The 19,831-nt window shown below is 40.6% G+C and overlaps 1 protein-coding gene across 6 annotated transcripts in view; it reads right to left on the bottom strand.

Annotated features, from left to right (window-relative positions):
- The window catches only part of zmiz1a (zinc finger, MIZ-type containing 1a), a 155,990-nt gene that overhangs the window by 8,011 nt on the left and 128,148 nt on the right, over positions 1 to 19,831 (bottom strand). For 3 of the 6 annotated variants that reach the window (XM_067420732.1, XM_067420734.1, XM_067420733.1), the window contains 12 exons: positions 5,955 to 6,090; positions 5,228 to 5,342; positions 4,921 to 5,138; positions 4,391 to 4,586; positions 4,006 to 4,296; positions 3,733 to 3,915; positions 2,970 to 3,038; positions 2,653 to 2,821; positions 2,183 to 2,324; positions 1,069 to 1,279; positions 702 to 807; positions 435 to 595 (listed from right to left, as the gene is read on the bottom strand). In XM_067420732.1, the coding sequence (XP_067276833.1) occupies positions 435 to 595; positions 702 to 807; positions 1,069 to 1,279; positions 2,183 to 2,324; positions 2,653 to 2,821; positions 2,970 to 3,038; positions 3,733 to 3,915; positions 4,006 to 4,296; positions 4,391 to 4,586; positions 4,921 to 5,138; positions 5,228 to 5,342; positions 5,955 to 6,090 (1,997 nt within the window). Of the gene's footprint in view, positions 1 to 434; positions 596 to 701; positions 808 to 1,068; positions 1,280 to 2,182; positions 2,325 to 2,652; positions 2,822 to 2,969; positions 3,039 to 3,732; positions 3,916 to 4,005; positions 4,297 to 4,390; positions 4,587 to 4,920; positions 5,139 to 5,227; positions 5,343 to 5,954; positions 6,091 to 17,700; positions 17,910 to 18,290; positions 18,644 to 19,089; positions 19,246 to 19,831 lie in introns of those variants that run through there. The other 3 variants (XM_067420735.1, XM_067420736.1, XM_067420737.1) reach the window with 3 other exon arrangements.

The following is a 19,831-nucleotide window of genomic DNA, read 5'->3' as shown; positions in this document are numbered from 1 at the left end:
CTCTTGCAAGAGGGTTGCATTCATCAGGGAAAAAAAAAAAAATCTTTTAATATACATTTCACATGACCCTATTCCTCAAAGAATCTGAAAATGGTTTGTTAGAAGATTCAGTCTCTCTAAACCCCTCCTTTAAACGAGCCTACCCTGCTCTGATTGGTGCATTTTTTTGAGATTGGTCTCCCACTTACAGCACATGTCCTGTTACCATATCTAAATTTCAGCTATGGAGGCTTCCTCAGTGCTTTATACAGTGATACAAATAATGTTGTAATTTTTAGCCCCCAATTAACTGAAATACCAAAATGCTTTATGCTAAAAAAATAAGACCAAAATATTGCAACCCGCACCTCCATAAACCATAAACTCTGGTGCTATGAGCCAAAATAAATCCAAAAGCGAAAAAAAGATTAAAAAAAAGATTCAGAAATGCTTACCTGCACATGTTTACAGTCATGTCCCCTAGCAGGTAGCTGGATCCGTCGGAATGTGATTGGACACTTGAGGGACACTTTGATGGCTGTCTGCTCAACTCCATCCTCTCCATTTAGTGTGGCATTCCCAGAGGACGCTGCTACACTACTGAAGTTTCTTTTAACTGCAGAAAAACAGACAAGAGACATTGCAAAGATTAGGGGTTGATGAAGATGATAATACAGATTGACAGACACTGGTGGATCTCAAAGAATGCAGCATCTACTTACTTTTGGTAATGCAGTGTTCGGCAGGGAGGAGTCTCTTCTTTAGGAGCCCCTGCAGGACCGATCTCACCGACGGCCTGTGGACAAGCTGCAGCACGAACAAGTGCGACTGCAACAAGACCCGAACATGTAACAACCCGATAACAAGCATCTTCACCTCAGAACATCCTTCACATGACACACTATCTGTACGTTCAGCTTACAGACAGGGAAGCATAAAACTGATACCAGCAAATGTAGTGGGAAGGCAGAGAATAGAAGCTGCTTCAAATCAGTGTTATCTGATTTCGTATCACATGCTGTATAACAGCTCTCCAACATGGCCGTTAAATGACTATACATTATTGAAGGGCAGCGGAGGAATACTCACACAACAGCAGGCTGTGACCGTAATCTGGATGGTGTTTCTCCCTGGCTGACATACATGCTTTAGGTGCAGGGGTTTGTGGGATGTCTTATTATCGCCCCTCTCAATAGTGAGGGGGGTGGCGTTGACGCTGACTTGGACGGATGCGGGCCAATTGGTGTTCATTTGTCGGTCCTCGTGATGATAGCACTTAAACTGCAGCTCAAGATCCGATCTGTAGGACATGCAGAAAGGGTTAAGGTGTTAATGGAATATTCACCCTAAAATGTCCTCATGACATTCCAACGCTGCTATTTTCCATTAAATAAAAGTAAATGGAGACCAAAAAAACGGTCAAACTTCAAAAAATTAAACAAAAAAGAACCACCAGTAGACATGACTCAAATGCTATATTAATTCAGAAAAATATAATCATTTTAAAGCTACACTATGCAATTTTTCCATTCTGATAGAGGGCACCTATTCAAAACAAAGGCATAGTTTGATGATGCCAAGTTTGAGCGCAGCATCTTGGGACATGTGATCTTCGCCTCACAGCCAGTGGAAAAGAATCGGTATAGAACTCGGGAAGAAATCATGTTCATGGATGCGATTATTAACATTACTGCAGTATGAAGCAGAGCAGAACCGAGTGTTTCGGAGCTGAGCAAGGTCGCTGGAGCGATTGTTTGGCAACACACTCCTCGTGAGCAACTGGAATTTAACTATGACGGGACGGGACACAGTCGCGGGCGCAATTTCCGGTCATGAGTATGAGGTAACGCAGCTCTGTTTATCATATTAGATACATTTAAGATGTTTAAAATTATGTTATGATGTCACTCTGTGCATTCGCTCAGTGGCTGCTGTGACACTTGTTCACACTGCTAAGGGTAAAGCACTTCTGCCAAATAAAACTGAGGGTAACGCAGATATGACGCAATTGACAGGCGACTCCCTCAGACACTATGCTCAGACGTCCCTGGGTGCTTGGTTAAAATAGCAATAAAATAGCAAAAAGAAAATAGCAGAAAGAAAATCATACGGGTTTGGAACAACATGAGTGTGTAAATAATGAAGGTGGTCATTGAGAAGAGCCTGCACAGTTTATAGCCGTAACATGCGCACATCCCGTTACCTCCACATGAGCGTCTGGTGGACGGAGGGGCGGAGATGGAAGACGTGGTTACTGACGGCCAGGTTGTGCTCTAATCTGAAGGGCTCCAGCACCACTCCGTCCCTCACGGGGAACGTCAGTCGAAGCTCCTCGTTGGGGTTAGCTGTGGGAAAAAAATATTGAGATTAGATGGATTCAGTCTTCCCATGTAGGCTACAGTATCAATGCTTTCAAGTTTGGCTTTCACTTCACCTAGTTTCACCCTTTCCCACTGAAGCACATATATTATGAATGAGCTCTGAGTGGATGTGAAAAATGCATGAATCTCAGACAAATGTGCAATGGGACTTTTTCTCTACTCCACTGCAGGTGGCAGATCAAAGGGTTCTCAGGAGTTTATTCTGATAGGCTGTGACCGAGCTTGTAAAACAGACAGAGCGGAGATCAATGTAATATAACAGTTGTGCGTGTGGTATCTTTGCGCGACTCACTTGGAGGCGGAGGCAGAGATGTCATGCTTGGCTTCATGTCTGGAGGAAACGGGGGCTTGACATCCTGATTAGGCGACAAGTATGGAGGGATACTACTTCCTGGAGTCATGGGTGGCGTGGGGTTCCCAGGAACCGGTGAGTGTGGATAGTTCACCACCTGTCGAGGAGGCTTTAGCCAAAGAGACATGTGATTACTGAATACAATCGCTAAATATAGATAAAACGATCTGTACTTATTACATAGTACAAATGGAAAATTATTACATATATTTGTGTATGAAAACACACACAAAAAACACAATCATTTCACCACCTACCCCATTTCCTTGATTATACCCATAACCACCTCCAGAGAAATTGGTGTTCTGACCATTAAACGGCTCTTGCTGAAATAGGAAAGAAAATAGAGAATAAAAAACAAGAAAGAAAGATAACTGCTATTAATATTCTATTTAATATCTAAAATCTTTTCTCTTAACTAGCAAAAATAAATTTGAACAATGAGGCAAACAACAGTACTAAAACTGCTTTCATGACAGTTTCAATGGCAATTTTCAAAGTGAAAACCAGACCAAACCATATTTAAATCCTTTAAATTATATATTTGATTAAAAACTCTCAAAATCAGGATGACCAGTTTTGTAAATGCACGTTAAAGATATTATTGTGAACATTTTTACCTTACATTTTTTTGACCTCATAATTTTTAATCAACTGAAATCGAATGAATATGACTGACTCTCCTCTCTGGTGACGTTTACCAGACTTCTCCAATTATTTACTCCAGTTAAATCCCACCCTTTTTATAATCAAATGCAAACTCACAATTTTAAGCGTAATGCCCACATCTTAAAAACGAATCCACAACTGAACGCATAGAACCAATTTCCCACAATACATTCGTTATTTTTCAATAATCTGTTACATTCAGATGTAAATCACAATACAGAAGATCTGTCACTACTTTCTTTAATTGCAAAATTAATATGACTTTAAAAAAAAAAAAAAAAAACTGAATTAAACAACTGTAAATGTAGTGAACAATGTGAACAATGTAAAATCCAACCAATATGAATGTACCTTATAGTATTGGCCCATTGCTACCCCTGTTGGGGGGTACTGGCCAGAGCTCTGTTGTCCTGGCATCCTCTGCCCAGGGTAATTAGGTGATGGAAGAGCTCTAGAAGCGTTTGGGTTAGGGTACTGCCCTTGCTGGTTGGGAAACTGGCCATTGGGTCCAAACTGCTGACCTCCATAATTAGGCTGTGAAAAAAACACCCAATTAGTTCACCAACACAAATAGTGAATACAGAATGCCAGCTGAAATTCCATTTGAACCAATGATGTTCTTGCCTCTCCTGGATAGGGTCTCTTAGTGCCCTGCATGGGCATAGACTGAGGTCTGGGTCCAGGGTAACCCTGTTGGGGCATCCTTTGCCCATGGCCACCAAAGGGTCCCATCCCTGGGCCTCTGGGCTGGTTCATACCCATTGGCGGGCCACTCATGTTAGAGCTATTCATGCCACCACCCATGCCAGCTGGGTTCATGCCTCCTGCCATGGACGGGGGGCCACGGGGCCCTGGCTGGTTCATAAACTGGCTGTTATAGCCTTGCGTTGGCCCCATCTGGAAAGAGGAGCAGACCTGTGGAGAAGAATTATAGGTGAATAAGTGGACTCATTAAAAATCCAGAGTAGGGTAGGTTAGGGAAGGAAGCTAAAACCAGAGAGAGACCAACCTGGTTGTATTGGTTCATGTCTTTGTTGGTCTCTTGCAGGGCAGCTACAGTTGCTGTGGCAGTGGCTGTTGCCGTGGCAGCGGCAGCAGCGACAGCAGCAGCGGCGGCAGCAGCAGCAGGTTGGGTGAAATCAGAAGGTGGTCGTGTATGAGGGGGCATGCCTATACCACCAGGCGCATTCGGCCCGCCTGGGTAACTGAGTAAAAGGAATACATATCACACAAACATCTATATCACAACTGACAGAGACAAAAATGTCTGTTTTTATTAGGATAAAATGTATTGGAACAGCACATAAATCTTTCCTGGATTTGCCTTGGCACAACAAGAAGGTGATATCATCCCTTTTTCGAGAAAAACATCCTTGAACTGAATATTGGCTTGGCTTTAACTGTGTGTCAAGTATCACTAATGGGAGAGACTTCTATAGCTTATTGAATCTCCCAGAATGATGCAAAGCAACTCTGTCAAACAACTTCCCATCAATCCGTCTGGAGAGGTCTAATGCTTGAAATGTCTTGAAACATTACCTTGCACCAAAGCCGCCTCCTCCCGGGTGCCCTGGACGTCCATACATGCTTTGCTGCATGTAGGCCTGATTGGACCCCCCTTTGGCTGAAAACTGTTGTTGTTGGCCAGGGAACTGAGGTGAGTTGATCCCTGGGTTGTTGGCTGACATACCCGACCCTAGTGCATTGCCTCCAGGGTTCATGGGATTGTTGGTATTGGCCATGGGGTTACCCAATACCTAGATCAAAAGCAACACTGGTTAAAATATCAATGTTATCACTATCAATGTTACTACTTTCGTACAGTGACACTACACGTGTGACTCACCTGGCTTTGTGACGTATTGGTAACTCCCCACACCGTTGTAACCACTGACAGCGAGCCCGGGGCCTGGTTAGTGTTTTGTTGCCAGGGAACGCTGTCATATGGAAAGGACCCATCACTAAAAAACAGTGTTCAAACAGTAATGTGAGATTGGTGACATCAAACACACATTAAGAAAGAGTTAACTCCAACACAGCCCGATAGAGAAAATGCTCCCTCCTGACTATAGAACTTTATTTTTCCATGAAACTGGAGCTGTAATGTTTGCGAAAGAGGCCTTTCACTAGCCCTTGAGCACTAAATGTTCTGTAAAACATATGTAAGCTGGTGCATTTCCTCAGCCTCACACCCTCTCAAGCACAGTAATGTTTTCTCTGGCAATCTATCAAACATAGACAGCAAATGTTACTTTATCATGTTTTTATCTGCTGTTGTTTGGAATGTTGGGAGAACAAATTTTATCGGCACAGCTTTGTGGTGATGTCATCATGTTTACATGGCTGTTAATGAAAGCTTGGTCAATGGCTTCTTGGAAAAGCCTAGTCTTCAAGATCACATGCCACATAAAAACAAACAATTCTTTGCTGGATGAGTGCACTAGAACTCCATTTTGAGAGAAAATTCTGGGAAAGCAGAAGGGGTGAGACTACTGAGAGTTTTTAACAGTGCTTAGAACAGCATCAGTGAGCATCGGGTTAACGGTAGATCAGAGTTTTCCCTGGGTACTGACCCATGTGAGAGCGAGGGCTTCATAGAGTTCATGGGCGGCTGCAAGGGTACTTTGCCCTGTGGATCACTCTGACGATTCTTCTGATGTCGCAACAAAAGCAGCCGTCCCAGCTCCTCGCACCAGGACGACAGGAGTGCTGGAGAAAAAGAGACAAACAAAGAGAAAAAGAGATCAGGAAGGATCCTTGGCAGAGATACAAATCACCTTTTAGTTGAACAGCAATCTTCCTCGTTTTATCTTCAGATTGCAATTTAGCGGGAGCAAAACTCATTGCCATGATGCTAGATTGGCTGCCATGGTGTTGCTATGTAGTTTCTGAGTTGTGACTGATTTTTCAGCGAGTTAGATTGACGTTGAAAAGATGTTCTTGGTGATCCAAGTCCAACAAGCTCATCTGGTTCCTCCTTTAATCTAAGTCTAGGTGAAATTTTCTCCAGTTTTAGTGTAAATCATAAGGCAATTCACTTAGAAAAGTGCTCTCACATGCACATCTCTCCTTTATTATGAGGCACACAATTTGAGGTATCGATTATGTTCAAATTTCCGTATTTTAAGGTAAGGAGATTGTGCAAACGTCTAACCCCTGGTATAAGCAATGTTTATTATGGTGTCAAAAGTGTTGCAATATCTTAATCAGTTCATATCTTTACCACTAGAGGTCACTACAATCACAGCACAGGTAAAAGCATGCTTGGGATCCTCTATAATAGCTTGTCAGCGTGCTTCTCATAGGATCATATGATTTTCATCTGCAGTGCACTTTAAGCAGTGATCCTACTACAGAAGACCTGCCTTCCCCTCTCGTAAGGGGAGGATGACGAAAGACGGGGAGAGAAAGAGCGAGAAATGGGAGATGAGAATCAGTGCTGAGGTTGGTGAATCATGCCTGTTATGTGTCCTGGCAGCACTTTACTCCTGAGAGGGGTGACAAAACAAGCCTCTCACCATGGTGATGGAGTCGGTTCGAGATGGCAGCAGCTGGCACGTAGCCAGATTCTGGTCTAATAGATTCTACATGGCGCATACGGCTGAAACAGTAGAGCTGTATTTAAGTGCTCTTCATACAAACGGTCCTCATACTTTCCAACTGACACTATTTAGATAGATACTCACAACTAGCTGAGTCATTCCCTGACAAGAGTACCATTTGTGTCCACAGCATCTGATCAAGTGCACCAAACACAAACAACTGCTATGAAGTGTTTTATAAATGTAAGCATATTTGTTAAAAAAAAAAAAATATTGCAACTGTATTGTATTAAATACAGGACATGCATGGAGAACTGTACTTTTTCGTTTGAAATGTTCCACATCATCACATTCCCAATGTCACAAGTTCAGAATATCTTAAAATTATATTTGAACTTGAGGTGGTACAATGCAATTTATTAGCACTTAAACACTTTCTGTGTCTGAAATAATATTTAAAATCATGCACATCATACAATGTACCTAAAAAAGAAAAGAAAATCACCATTCTAACATGAAAGAGGTGCTGATGTTTCATAGAATGACTCAGAGCTGCACATAGAGAACAAGTAGGAGAAAAAAAAATTATCTAAAAAAACTGAATCACACGCCGACAGAACAAGAACAAAAGCCAGGAACTGTTTCAGTGGTGCTGCACCTCTAGTCTTCCTTAGCCATCACACAGATTCTGCAAGGGACCTTATAAAATATTCTCTTTCCTCTAAGACGAGTTCATACATGGAACAATACCCCTCTTTCTTCTCTAAATCTACTTCACAGACAGTAGATGAGTAAAAAAAAATCCCTGCTACGGCTATTTGAACAGAGAGGGTGGTGTCAAGAGTCCAGAATGTCTCTCTCTCTCTCTCTCTCTCTCTCTCTCTCTGAGTCTGGTGCAGAGAGACAGACGTCTGTCTTGGCTCTTTCCTCTCTAAATCGATCAGCCAGTAATGACTATGAAGACTGCTCAGCTGTCTCCAGCGCCTTTATTGCTGGGGGAATGTAAACGAGCACACAAGCTCCTGAAGAACACTATAACACACACACCTCAGTCTTATTTACCACAGATTGCACTTTAGGGATAGTTCACCTAAAAATCATTTACTCACCCTCATGTCATTCAAAACCTGCATGACTATTAGTTCTGTGAAACAAAAAAAGGGAGTTGTTTAGTGCAGTGATTCCCAACTGGTTTGACCCAACTTTTCCCATGGTCATTAAGCCACGACCCAAATGTAAAAAAAATATTTGAACCATGAAAAATTATTATTTTTAAACGGTTAGCAAACACTCAAACACGCACAATTTAATAAACACACAAATTGTAAGAACTACAGTAGTTTTTGTTATTATATTAAAGTTGGTAACAGAAAAGAGCAAAAAGTGACAAAGTGGTTAAGATTACAGAAACTACAGTTCAATAAAATCATTTATTGGACTTATTAACTGACAACATAACTATAATGTTGCATGCTTGTAATTTCATTGATATTCCACATGCCTTCAAATTAACACACTACGACGTCTTTAAGTTTCTTTTTCTGAGTTGAGACTTTTTATTTAGAAACAAACTGAATCAGGAAACACTTTTTTCAGGCATGTTTTACTGAACTGCATCTGACAACTGAGTTGACAGCTTTTATGTGCATCAGAAAATCATTTAGGACATTTGTAAAAAATTTTTTGCTATGGTTGTTGTTTCCTTGACATTCCGCGACACACTGAAAATGGTCTTGAGACCCACCAGTTGAGAAACGATGGTTTAGTAGAATGTACATGTTTAAAAATAGGAGATTTGGTTAAGGTGGATGGGAAAGCCGACTGTAATTTCGCACACAATTAATGCTTTGGTGCTTTTTTGGTTGCCATTCACCTTTATTGTTTGGAAATTAGCCATGTGAAAATAACATCTCTCTTTGGGGTCTAAGGAAGTCAAAGTCAAGCAGGTTTGGAACAAAATGAGGACTAAAGTAATTGAGTAAATTACCATTTTCATTTGTATTAGTGTGACATTTTTAATTTAATGACTATTAATAACCATTTCAGAATAAAATTCAAGGACCCTTAATGCATTACTGAATCCTCTAACTGGAGTTCTTCCAAGAAACAGCTTTAAGTTATTCAATATCCCAGCAGCACCTGACGCACTTTCCCTTCCAAGTTCAAACACACAATTACAGTGAGAAAATCGCGTTTGTGTAAATATATCAAAGGGGTCTGTTTCAAAGAGAATGCTTCTCACCTCTCTGCGACAGGCGTGAAAGCCGTCCCAGCAGGATTGGAGCGGGAGGCTGGAATCACCCACCTACTTCAATGAGAATTATTCTACCCTGCCATTACAGAGAGCTTATCGGCCAGCTAAATCACTACCTCTGCATGCTGGCAACTGCTATTTTCTCACAAAAGACCAACTTAGAGCTCATATGACAGGTTACAGCCAGACGCCGCCTGCCAATTTTCAACTGATGTTCCCCGCCTAGCATGCCTCCCACACGTAACAAAGACTAGAGCTCTCCTGCCTGCAATTCAACCAGTAAACTCATGGAAAAACAACATAATCAACACGGCACCTTCTGGCTTCGTACAAAATCCCTCTCACCTAGCTCAATACAGCTACATGGTTTCTCCCGCAAACATCATCGCCTCCACCACTACCCATGGGCGGTGCGGTCATATTAGTGCACAACATTTACTGCGTTGTGATCTCTCTCATAAGTAGGGATGCACTGATTTTTGCCCGATATCGAGCTCATATATTCATTAAAAAGCTCCAGTAAGAAAAACAAAACAATATTTAGTGTATACATGATATACTCTGTATATTGAAACATTGGCAGCAGAACAAAATGTCTGGAAAAATGTCATGAACAGTTAATCTGCAGCATTGTGAAGCTCCTGTTGCACAAGTAGACAAAGGCGCAGGCGCACAGAGGATGTACAGAGAAACTTCAGAAGAATTTTTAGCCTTAAAGTGGCTATAATCATATGATTTATATTTATTTTTTACTACTTATTTATATTTGTTTAAATTTTTTTGTTAAACAGTCACGCTGTCCTCAAGTCATACGTCCCACTGTACATTACATCATTAACAAAGAGCATCAGTGAGTACCAAAAGGGTTCTCTAACAAATTATATCATGCATCCTTACTCACCAGTAAATCAGCATTAATCACATTTCTCTTTCATTCTCTGTATTAAAACGCCTCTCTCAGTCTCCGTTTTCCTTTCATCTGTCTCCCTTCCCTCATTTAGTCCTGCTCGCATTGCCAGACACCTGCTCCAGAAAGGGTTGTGTTGAGTGTTAAGTTGGCAGTAGGCTACTGTAGCTCTGTGCTGGGTCTGTGGCAATGGCCATTTCAGTGGCATGGCTGTGTGTTGGGTCTATGTCAGCGGGCATTATGGTGGCAGGCCTGGCTCACAGCGGTGTGCACCAGGCAGTGATCCCAGCAGGAAGAGAGAGTACCTACATAGAGCACAGCTCTTAGAAAGCCATGCCAGACGCTAAAACTGAGGTTTGCTTACACCAGCCAGACTCTATACAGTCTGAGACTTAGCATGCTTTGTGTGCCATTTATCACCACAACACGGCAGCTGTAACAACTGATGTTAAACAGTGTAAAAAGTCATTTCAGTGTGAGAACAAAGACATTAACAATGTTTACAAATGAATGGCTAGTGTCACATTATAAAACACAAATATGAATAAAATAATATTCAATATAAATACATAATATTCACACATACATAACATAATGCATGCACGCACGCACACACACATACACACACACAATACTCTATGGAAGACTATTTAGAAGAAAAAAAACTATATATAGATAATGGCTAGATAATTTTGTCACTTTAAAAAGACAGCACTCCAAGTGAGCAGACAGCCACATTTGCTAGAAATGTAAGATCTGTGACTCATACAAGCCATGTTATGTCGTTCCTAAAGGTGCCAGACTTCAGCAGAAACCATCTTACTGAGGGGACAACAGCCTGTGGCTCTACAGACTTCTGGCAAAATAGAGCAGAGAGACAGACACTACACAAACCAACCCAAACCAACCCCCCTCCCTGTCTGCTCATTGTCTAGAGAAGAGGCTCTCCAAGCAGGTTTAGTGGGCTTTGAATAACTGACCAGGGTAAATCCCCAAATGATCCGGTGTGTAGGGAAGCCAGGTCACCCCCGGTAACCCAAATCGCCTCTGAGGCCACCCCAAGAATGTTTGCCCATCGTTCCTTCTAAGGTTGGGTGCTTAATCTTTGGCAGAATCTCATCTTGACCAAACTCTAATTTCTCGCCCAGTTTTACCGGCTTAAATTAGGAGCTTGTTCATTAAGTTGTTGCTAATAAAAAGTGGATGTCAGTAAATGGAGGTTAGAACAAGGGAGACAAAATCAAGCAGAAACTTTACTGTTTAATCAAAAGGTCTGTTCCAACAACCTATTGAGCTGCCATGCTGTCCCACCACCCACATAGACAGCATCCTTATTGAAATGGAACATCATAAGTGACTGATTTGAGCACTTTACATAGGCAGAACATCTATGCAAATATGCACTGTACACACAAAAATGCCTAATAAAGTATTTTTTTTTAATTGATTAATGGAACTTACGCATACTCTCATTTCCACTTTGTAGCAATGCATTTAAGGATTACCTTCTCCATTAAGGATGCATACTTGCCTTAAATTTGGCGAAATTAGGTATATTATAAGGCTAAATAAGATGCTTTGAATGATGCTTTAAAATTCAAGGTAGGCATTTTAGAACTTGGAACTGGGCTAATGTTTGGGGAAGTGAAATATCTGATTTCCTGCCAAAGGCCAAACCCCACAAAAATAATTACACAATGTTCTGCCCCCTTCTTATTCACATAATTGGATATTTGACTAGTGCAGGTTTGGAAAGAATATTTGAAACCCAATGAGAATGTCTAGAAAGTAAATGGGGCTGTAATTCATCTCAGCATATTTTCAAATGTCCTCAGAGGCGTTTTCTCACCCTCTTCCCAATCTGTGAGTCTCTGAGAGAATCAGGCTGATGCCAATGTGAATTGGCAGACATGCCGGCTGACCTTCCTGGACCACTCAGTGAAAATAAGCAACCCTGCTGTCCACATGGCCATACTGTGTCTGCCCTTCATCCTCACCTCACTGAGACCATCACCTTACCTGACCCATAAAAGCAATAAAACAGAAATCCAACAGCAACAGCCTATGAGTAATGGAGAACACTGAAGAGATAGTTAAGATATATTTTACTGATAACTAGAATGACAACTGGCAAAATCAGTTATGCAATAATTTACTATTTTATGCAACAAATGGGGGAAAAAACTGAATATGATTATGAATTAGCTTATGTCACAGATAATCAGTTTATTTGAAAATACTGGGTCCCTCTGCCTAATTTTTACAAATTCCTCCTGAATTCATCCATCCTAAATACTTCAATCTGTTAATTCAGGTCTTTCCTAGTGAGCGTAAGCAGCTTAAATGAGAACTTCCCAACAGTCTTCAAATAGAGATTTGTGTAAAATGCCAGACACTACCCAGAAAAATGCATGTTTATGATGGGTACACAAGAAGAGACAAGAAAAACGCAAGGTGTATAACAAGGACACATCCCAGATCCAAAATTCTTAAAGCTAAATAATTATTCTGAATTGTTTTTAGCCATATCTACACTTTACTGCCTAAAAAACAACCATCATTCACAAAGTCTGCTAAATGCATTTTATCAGGTTTACAAACAAATTTATTCCAAACATTTACAAAAAGTCACTGAAAATATTGAAAAATGGCAGCAGATGCTTTCTAGCCCTGCTGCGAGGGACGTTCTAACTGTAAAAATGCACTGCTGATATGACTGTAGCTTGGTGAAGTCTATAAAACGGTCTTGCCTTAGTGCTCAGAGGCCGGCAGTACAGCAGGCATGTGCTCAAGCAGCGCACTACTGTTAAATAATGACACAGGGCAGGTCCTCACGTACGAGAGGCTCGCATATTAATTAAGGCCAGAGTTGAACCAGAGTGTGTGCAGTCTACACACAGACAGACACACACACGCACACAGTAGTTATTAACCCCTAACTGAGGCTAACAGGACACAAAGTGACTACCGCTCACACCGTGTGACGTAACTACTTAGGACTCTCTCCAGCACAATACACACACACACACAGACAGAAATGCAGTCAGATACTGGCAGATTAAAACACTTCAAACAGATTTACACAAACACAACCACAAAGGAGCTGCTTGAACAGATGATACTGATATTTCTCATTTGAATACATAAATAAACGATCACATGTCGGTGTCTGTTTCTGTCAGTGACAGATGTAATACGCTTCCTACAGTGCAGTAACATCCGCACAATGCGCGCTCACTGACTTTCTGCTGTCTGTTTGAGAGAATCGAAAACAGCTTGATGCTCTTTTGAATTGGAAAGGATTTTGATGCACACGGCACAGTGCATTTTCGCTGCAGATTCAGCTAAAATGGGAATGAATGACTGCGAGGAAACGGGGAAGAGCTGACAGAAAGACCGGCACACAACACGGCAGCCCTGGAAGTGAATGACATATGGATGAAGGCTGTTTTGAACATTAAATACCACAAAACGGGACGTCATTCCTGTTCTATGAGCTGCATAGTCCAGAAAAATAATAGGAAACCTGGGCTGGAAACCTACAGTGCTTACGCAATAGATGACGGGAGAAAATCCCGGGATAATCTGAGATGACAGTGCAGCCCATGCGTCTGTGAAACAGGTATGGATGCTCAGTCAGAAGCCGATGACCCCCCACATACACACCCCGCAACAAAGGAAGCACATCAAAAGCGTCTGAGTCACTGTGATTCATCTCCTGTGACTGCGTACAAATGAATATAAAAAAACAGAATGAATGCCCAGGGTGACGATGAAGAGAGAGAGAGAGAGAGAGAGAGAGAGAGAGAGAGAGAGAGAGAGAGAGAGAGAGAGAGAGAGAGAGAGAGAGAGAGAGAGAGAGAGAGAGAGAGAGAGAGAGAGAGAGAGAGAGAGAGAGAGAGAGAGAGAGAGAGAGAGAGAGAGAGAGAGAGAGAGAGAGAGAGAGAACTCTCCACTAGATGTGTTTCACAAGCCAAACAATGCTAGAACACAGAAGAGTACCTGCGTCACTTTGACATCTCCTGCAGGTGGTGGTTTCTGTAGGGTTCAAATTCAACAATTTACTCAAGGGGGCAAAGCAATATTAAGACAAGATAGTATTAGTAAGCAGAGTTGACATCATCAATGGGTGAGCTAATGTCCTGGTTGAATTGATGGGACTTAACGGGACACTGGTTCTGTTCTGGTCTGCTGTGCGACTTATATTAGAGGAAGAAATGATCTAAAATCAGTGCATTCGCTGAAATATTCCACGTGCTTGCACATTTGTCAGAAATTTCAAGCTTTTGAGCAACTCAAAAGAGTTTTATACAAATTTTGGTCCATCACAAAAATATAATTACTTATAAAATTAATACATTGATATATTTAAAAGTATTAATCAGTCTTTTGAATTTGATTCTAAATTCCTATTTCCTAACATGTCATTTCAACATCTACAAATCTAAATATGTCAAAAATACCCCACAGAATATCCCATGTCACACAATTTAAATTACAGTTATGATAAAATGCATAAATCTTGATGATGCTTCATATGACTAACACACTTGTCACTGAATGAGGAAACATCTAAATGTCAAATTAGTCATATTAACAAGCATATTGCTAATCAACCATTTTTTTTCTCCTATAGGCTCCGACTCCCTATATTACTATATGGAAATTCTCTCTTGGACTTTAAAACAGGTCCTTATGAAAAGACAATTCAAGTGCAGATGGGTAAAACTGTTCTTGTGATGATTTCGACAATCCTACATTACTTGCGAGGCAATTTTAGCTGTTCATTCATATCCTTATTCACATCATTTTTTGTGTGCATTTTTACAAAAAACTTAATAATAGAATTATTTAAAATAACTGTTTTCTATTTAAATATATTTTCAAATGTAATTTATTTAAAATAATGAATATTCAGAATCATTACTCAACTCACATGATCCTTCAGAACTACTTAGACAACTAAATATAAACAGTTGTCTGCTTAATATTATTGTGGCAATATACTTGGTCAGGTTTCTTTGATGAATAGAAAGTTCAAAAGCACAGCAATTTTTTGAAATATAAATCTTTTGTAAAATTATAAATGTCTTTACTGTCTTTTTTTGCTTAATAAAAGTAATAATTTTAACTTTAACTTTAGTATTTAACTTTAAAAAATCTTTACTACACCCATTTTAGTGCATATAGTGCATGTTTCTGGAATTATTACAAATTTATCAACTTACAGTGATTTTATCCATAACCATAAAATGGTAGTAATAACAAGATAACTTTTTTAATAAATAGGTATACTTATGAATATTATTAATATAAATTATTCTCGAAATAAATGTTCTCTAGACTACTGTAGACTGTTCATGTTTGCCAAGTAACATAGCAACTTAGTACATTAATATAGATAGTGTTATCTGTATTTTATAATGTCTTCGAACAAATCATCCAATCAGAATTTAAAATCTAAACTATTTTATTAAAAACCTTTACAGTAATCAAGCTGTTTATGGTTTTTGTTTGCTGACACAGCCTACTTCTTTTGATGCTTACCTTGCATCCACTTTGTAACCATGGGCAACAGTAAATGTTTGAACTCTGCATCTGCTAGTCAGCTTTTTGTACTCAACTAGAGTCTTGAAGCTGTAAAATATAACGTGTGATGTATACTATCATCTTAAAGAACCATTCGCAAGGTCTAGAGACTACTTTTTAAAGTTACTTTTTAAAAGTTTTTAAAATAACTTATTTTAACTTGAGCTCCATGATTTTAGAATGCCACATGCACAAGATGCTGCTAAACACGTGAGTGCCACAGTCAAACACCTCCGTCTAGTGCATTTTTATATTGAAAAACAATAAAAAAAAGTAGAGCAGTGGAATGGAAAAATGTGTCCTAAGATCAACATCTTTTGTTAAAAAAGCCACTTAAAACGCAGCAATATGTTTAAAGAGGTCATGTGATGCTATTTTAAAAGTTAACATGCTATAATGCTAACAAAATCCACATACTTTACATTATTGTCGAACCTCTATTTCCAGTCTGAAACAAGCTGATTTCTACAAAGCCCCTCCTTCCGAAAAGCTCAGAGTGCTCTGATTGGACAGCAGGCCCAGTATGTTGTGATTGGCCAGACACCTCAAGCATGTGTCTGAAATGTAACGGCCCTACCATTACCGCAAGCTTCAGCTTTCAATTCTTTAATCAGTTGTAAACACAGTTAATGTTGTCGGTTTTATCGTATAAGTTTGCGCCTGAGTTTGATTCTGAAAATATGAATGATCAAGCCAATAGATCGGAAAAAACTTTGCAAGCACGACTTGAGCAGAACAATTCACAGTGGTAAAATTCACTAAGTCTCATCTTCTTTATTTGCATATGCCTTTAGACCGGGTATTATATAATATTTCACATTGGGATGTAGAGGAAATTATATCTGGACTTCGATCAAGGCATTTTAGGCCGGTCTATAGCTCAAAGTCTCCAACAAAGTGATTATTCTTTGTAACCTTGCAGATCCTTTACATGCACAGATACTTTAAAAAATAAGAAAGGAAAAACATTAAAAAGCATCATATGACCCTTTTAAGGTAAATCATTCCAATAATTCTAATGTATTGGAATTTATTCTTAAAATCCCAACATCATACCTCTCAAAAAACACTTTCTAAAAAAACATGGAAATTCAAAGAGGTGTCTTATTATTTTAACCTCAAGAGAAATTGTAACTTTTGTAAAACATCTGCATGCCAAAGCATTAGCACAACATCTGCATGTTTAAATAAAGTAATTCCATCAAACGCAAACGACACATGGGCAAAGAGCACCGAGCTATAAAAAGCTCCTCACCGCTGAGGAGAAAGTTTCACACATGAACAGCAGGATCCTCATTACAGCAAACTGCTGTTTATTTCCCCATCAGCATGCACTCAGAGGCCGAGAGCTTTAACAAAACTTCACAGGAACCTGTAGACTTTGCTCCAGCAGTATATTATCCTTACGACGCTTTAACTGCCGCCCTGTAGCAGTTACAAGAAACAACTACTTACTATAAATATCTAGGGATTGTGCCCTGACGCAGACAGTGCTGTAGAAACACAAGAGATGAAGCCAGCTTTCTAAATATACAAACAGCAGGGGCACAGCAGCACACATCCCCCCACTTTCAGAAATTCCCACGTTCATTCCTCTTTCAAATCGCCTCTACGGCCCATAGAACAGAACCTCAAATGCAATGCAAAAAACGTCCCTCCTATCCGATGATTTACAACCCCGTAAAGAACGAACATGCACTCGCCACCAACAGTAGCCGGTGAGGAGCTAGAGCGGCTCCACGTAACTGGCTGGAGCCAAGCTGTCGCCAGGCTTGCATCAAACCACTAAAGGACTGACAAAAACACTGTGCCTCAAGTAGGTCAGCTCTCCTCCTGGAGATAATCAAGCCTACTCTGACCCTCTGTGTGTGAGCGTTTGTGTAGGAGAGAGGGAACTAGGTCAAAAGCAGTCAGTAGTTACGACTCGATCATGTGCAGGACTCTTTTTTATGAGTTAGTTCCTGCGCATACATACACCTGCCTGCAACTCGCCCGTCCGCATGCACTCCGGCTGTCACGTGACTTACCAACAGTCGAGATCCGGCGCTCATCGCAGTCTTCACATTGCACAGAAAAAATGGGATTTTACCAGCAGGCAAAGACGAACCCGTGAGAAATCTACAAGCTTTCTGTCTATCTTGGTCTGATTGTCTGGGGCGCTCTCTCTGTTTTCCCTCTCTTCGCCTGTCCAGCGACTGCACAATGCACATCAATTATTCAGCGGCGGTCTCTGGGTTTCCAGTGCAAAGCCAATCACAGATGGAGTTCTGTGCTAATGGGCTCCTGCTATACCTGGCTCCTCTGCTCCAAGACGTAGCCCACGGGGAATCAGGTTAAGCTCTTCGAAAACTTCAGACACACACACACACACACACACACACACACACACACACACACACACACACACACACACACAAACACACACACACACACACACACACACACAATGACAGCCTGTAAACTGTCTGCAGTGCAAAACCACAAAATGAACAGGAAGCACCGTTGTGTTTCAAAAGGGTTAAAAAGAAGCAAGAGAGAGAGAAAGAGAGAGGGACGTGGGGGAAGAAAAAAAAAAGAGAAGGGAGACAGAGGAAGAAAGCAGCAAATGTCTTCTCACCTCAGATTTATGGTGTTGTAAGTGACGTCCACATGCTTAAAGCCCTCGCTCATTTGGAACTGATGGAAGCCACACATTCACGCACGCACGCACACACACACGCACGCACGCGCGCACACACACACCCATGCAATGCGACGGCCACTTTGCCAGAGGGCGGAAGGGGGGGGAAAGCATGAGCGGCTCACATTTCAAATTTGCAAAGAGGGAGGCGGGGCCTATCACAGCAGATGGGCTGTATCTTGGCCTGTGACCAAATCATTCAGAGAAAGACTGAGAACAAACAACAAGCTCGGATCAATTCAGTTAAAGCTGTGTTCACAGCCCTACGATTACTGCTATCAAAGCGGGTGAATCCCGTCCATTGGAGAGCTAATCACATGACACCGATGTATAAATCCATCAGACCGTACACGCTAATTAAGCTCGTGGCTGGTGGGCGGCTCTCTTGAGTGTCATGTGAGGGTGAAATTAATGGAAACTGTGTTAGCTTTTAACGCTAAGTGCCTAACTTGACACTTGCTAACACTGTTAATTACACACATCTAAAAGTGTTGAATATCAGAAAGAGATCCAGCACTTCCCCAGGCTGTCAATAGTGTGCGTCCATTAATAAATTAATACATAGCTGTTCTACAGTCCTTGAATTAGCGTTGCTTAATCTGCTAATAAAAATGCTGTACCAACAGCAGGATTTCTTTTGACGCTGCAAAAAAAAAGCACTGTAATGAATTCCACTGACATCAAATTAGCAATAATTCATTAAAAGTTCCAACATATTGTTGCCGCAAAGACTTACAATGTAGCAAGAAGCATCAAGACCTCAGCGTGCACGCCATCTCCACGTCCGGCATTGAAGTGCTGCGTGTGACAGATACCTTTAATATCAAGCTATAAGGGGATGAAATAACTCAGAGAAAATGAGAGATGTCAAGGCTACGGGCTACATGAAAAAGGAGGTGAAGAGCTAAAGCTGGCTCAAACAGGAACTCGAGCTTCCTTTAACTTTTACTGCAAAGCAATGAGTCATAACCCTCCACCAACACAAACACATCACTCCAACCATTCTCTCTAGCTGTGAACTTCAGAACTTTACAAATGAGCAATCTTTGTGATAAATACTTAGAGTTTTTATATAAAAACCCACTATAATAAAGCACCATCGCTGCAGATTATGAGCTACAATAAAACAATCTGCTTGCTTTTGTAAGAACAGAAAGTCTAGCAAATCTGGAGCATCTAGAAGGAGCAGAAATGTTGCGGAGTGATTACATCAGAAGGAAAGAAAAGAATATACTGAAAAATGTATTCAAGCAGAGTCCAAAATTACCTTCTCATCTGACAATGGTAGGCTGTTTTCTTTTTTTTTACTGATCATAAATATGGTAACACTTTAGTTTAGGGTCCAATTCTCACAATTAACTAATTGCTTATTAGCATGCATTTTACTAGGATATTGGCTGTAATAAAGCACATATTGCCTTATTCTTCATGATCATATTCGACATCCCTTAATCCTACCCAATACCTAAATTTAACAA

This window comes from Pseudorasbora parva, chromosome 17, assembly GCF_024679245.1.
Source record: "Pseudorasbora parva isolate DD20220531a chromosome 17, ASM2467924v1, whole genome shotgun sequence".
Lineage (NCBI taxonomy): Eukaryota > Metazoa > Chordata > Actinopteri > Cypriniformes > Gobionidae > Pseudorasbora > Pseudorasbora parva.
The sequence above is the reverse complement of the archived record's forward strand: the minus strand, read 5'-3'. Positions and strand labels throughout refer to the sequence as shown.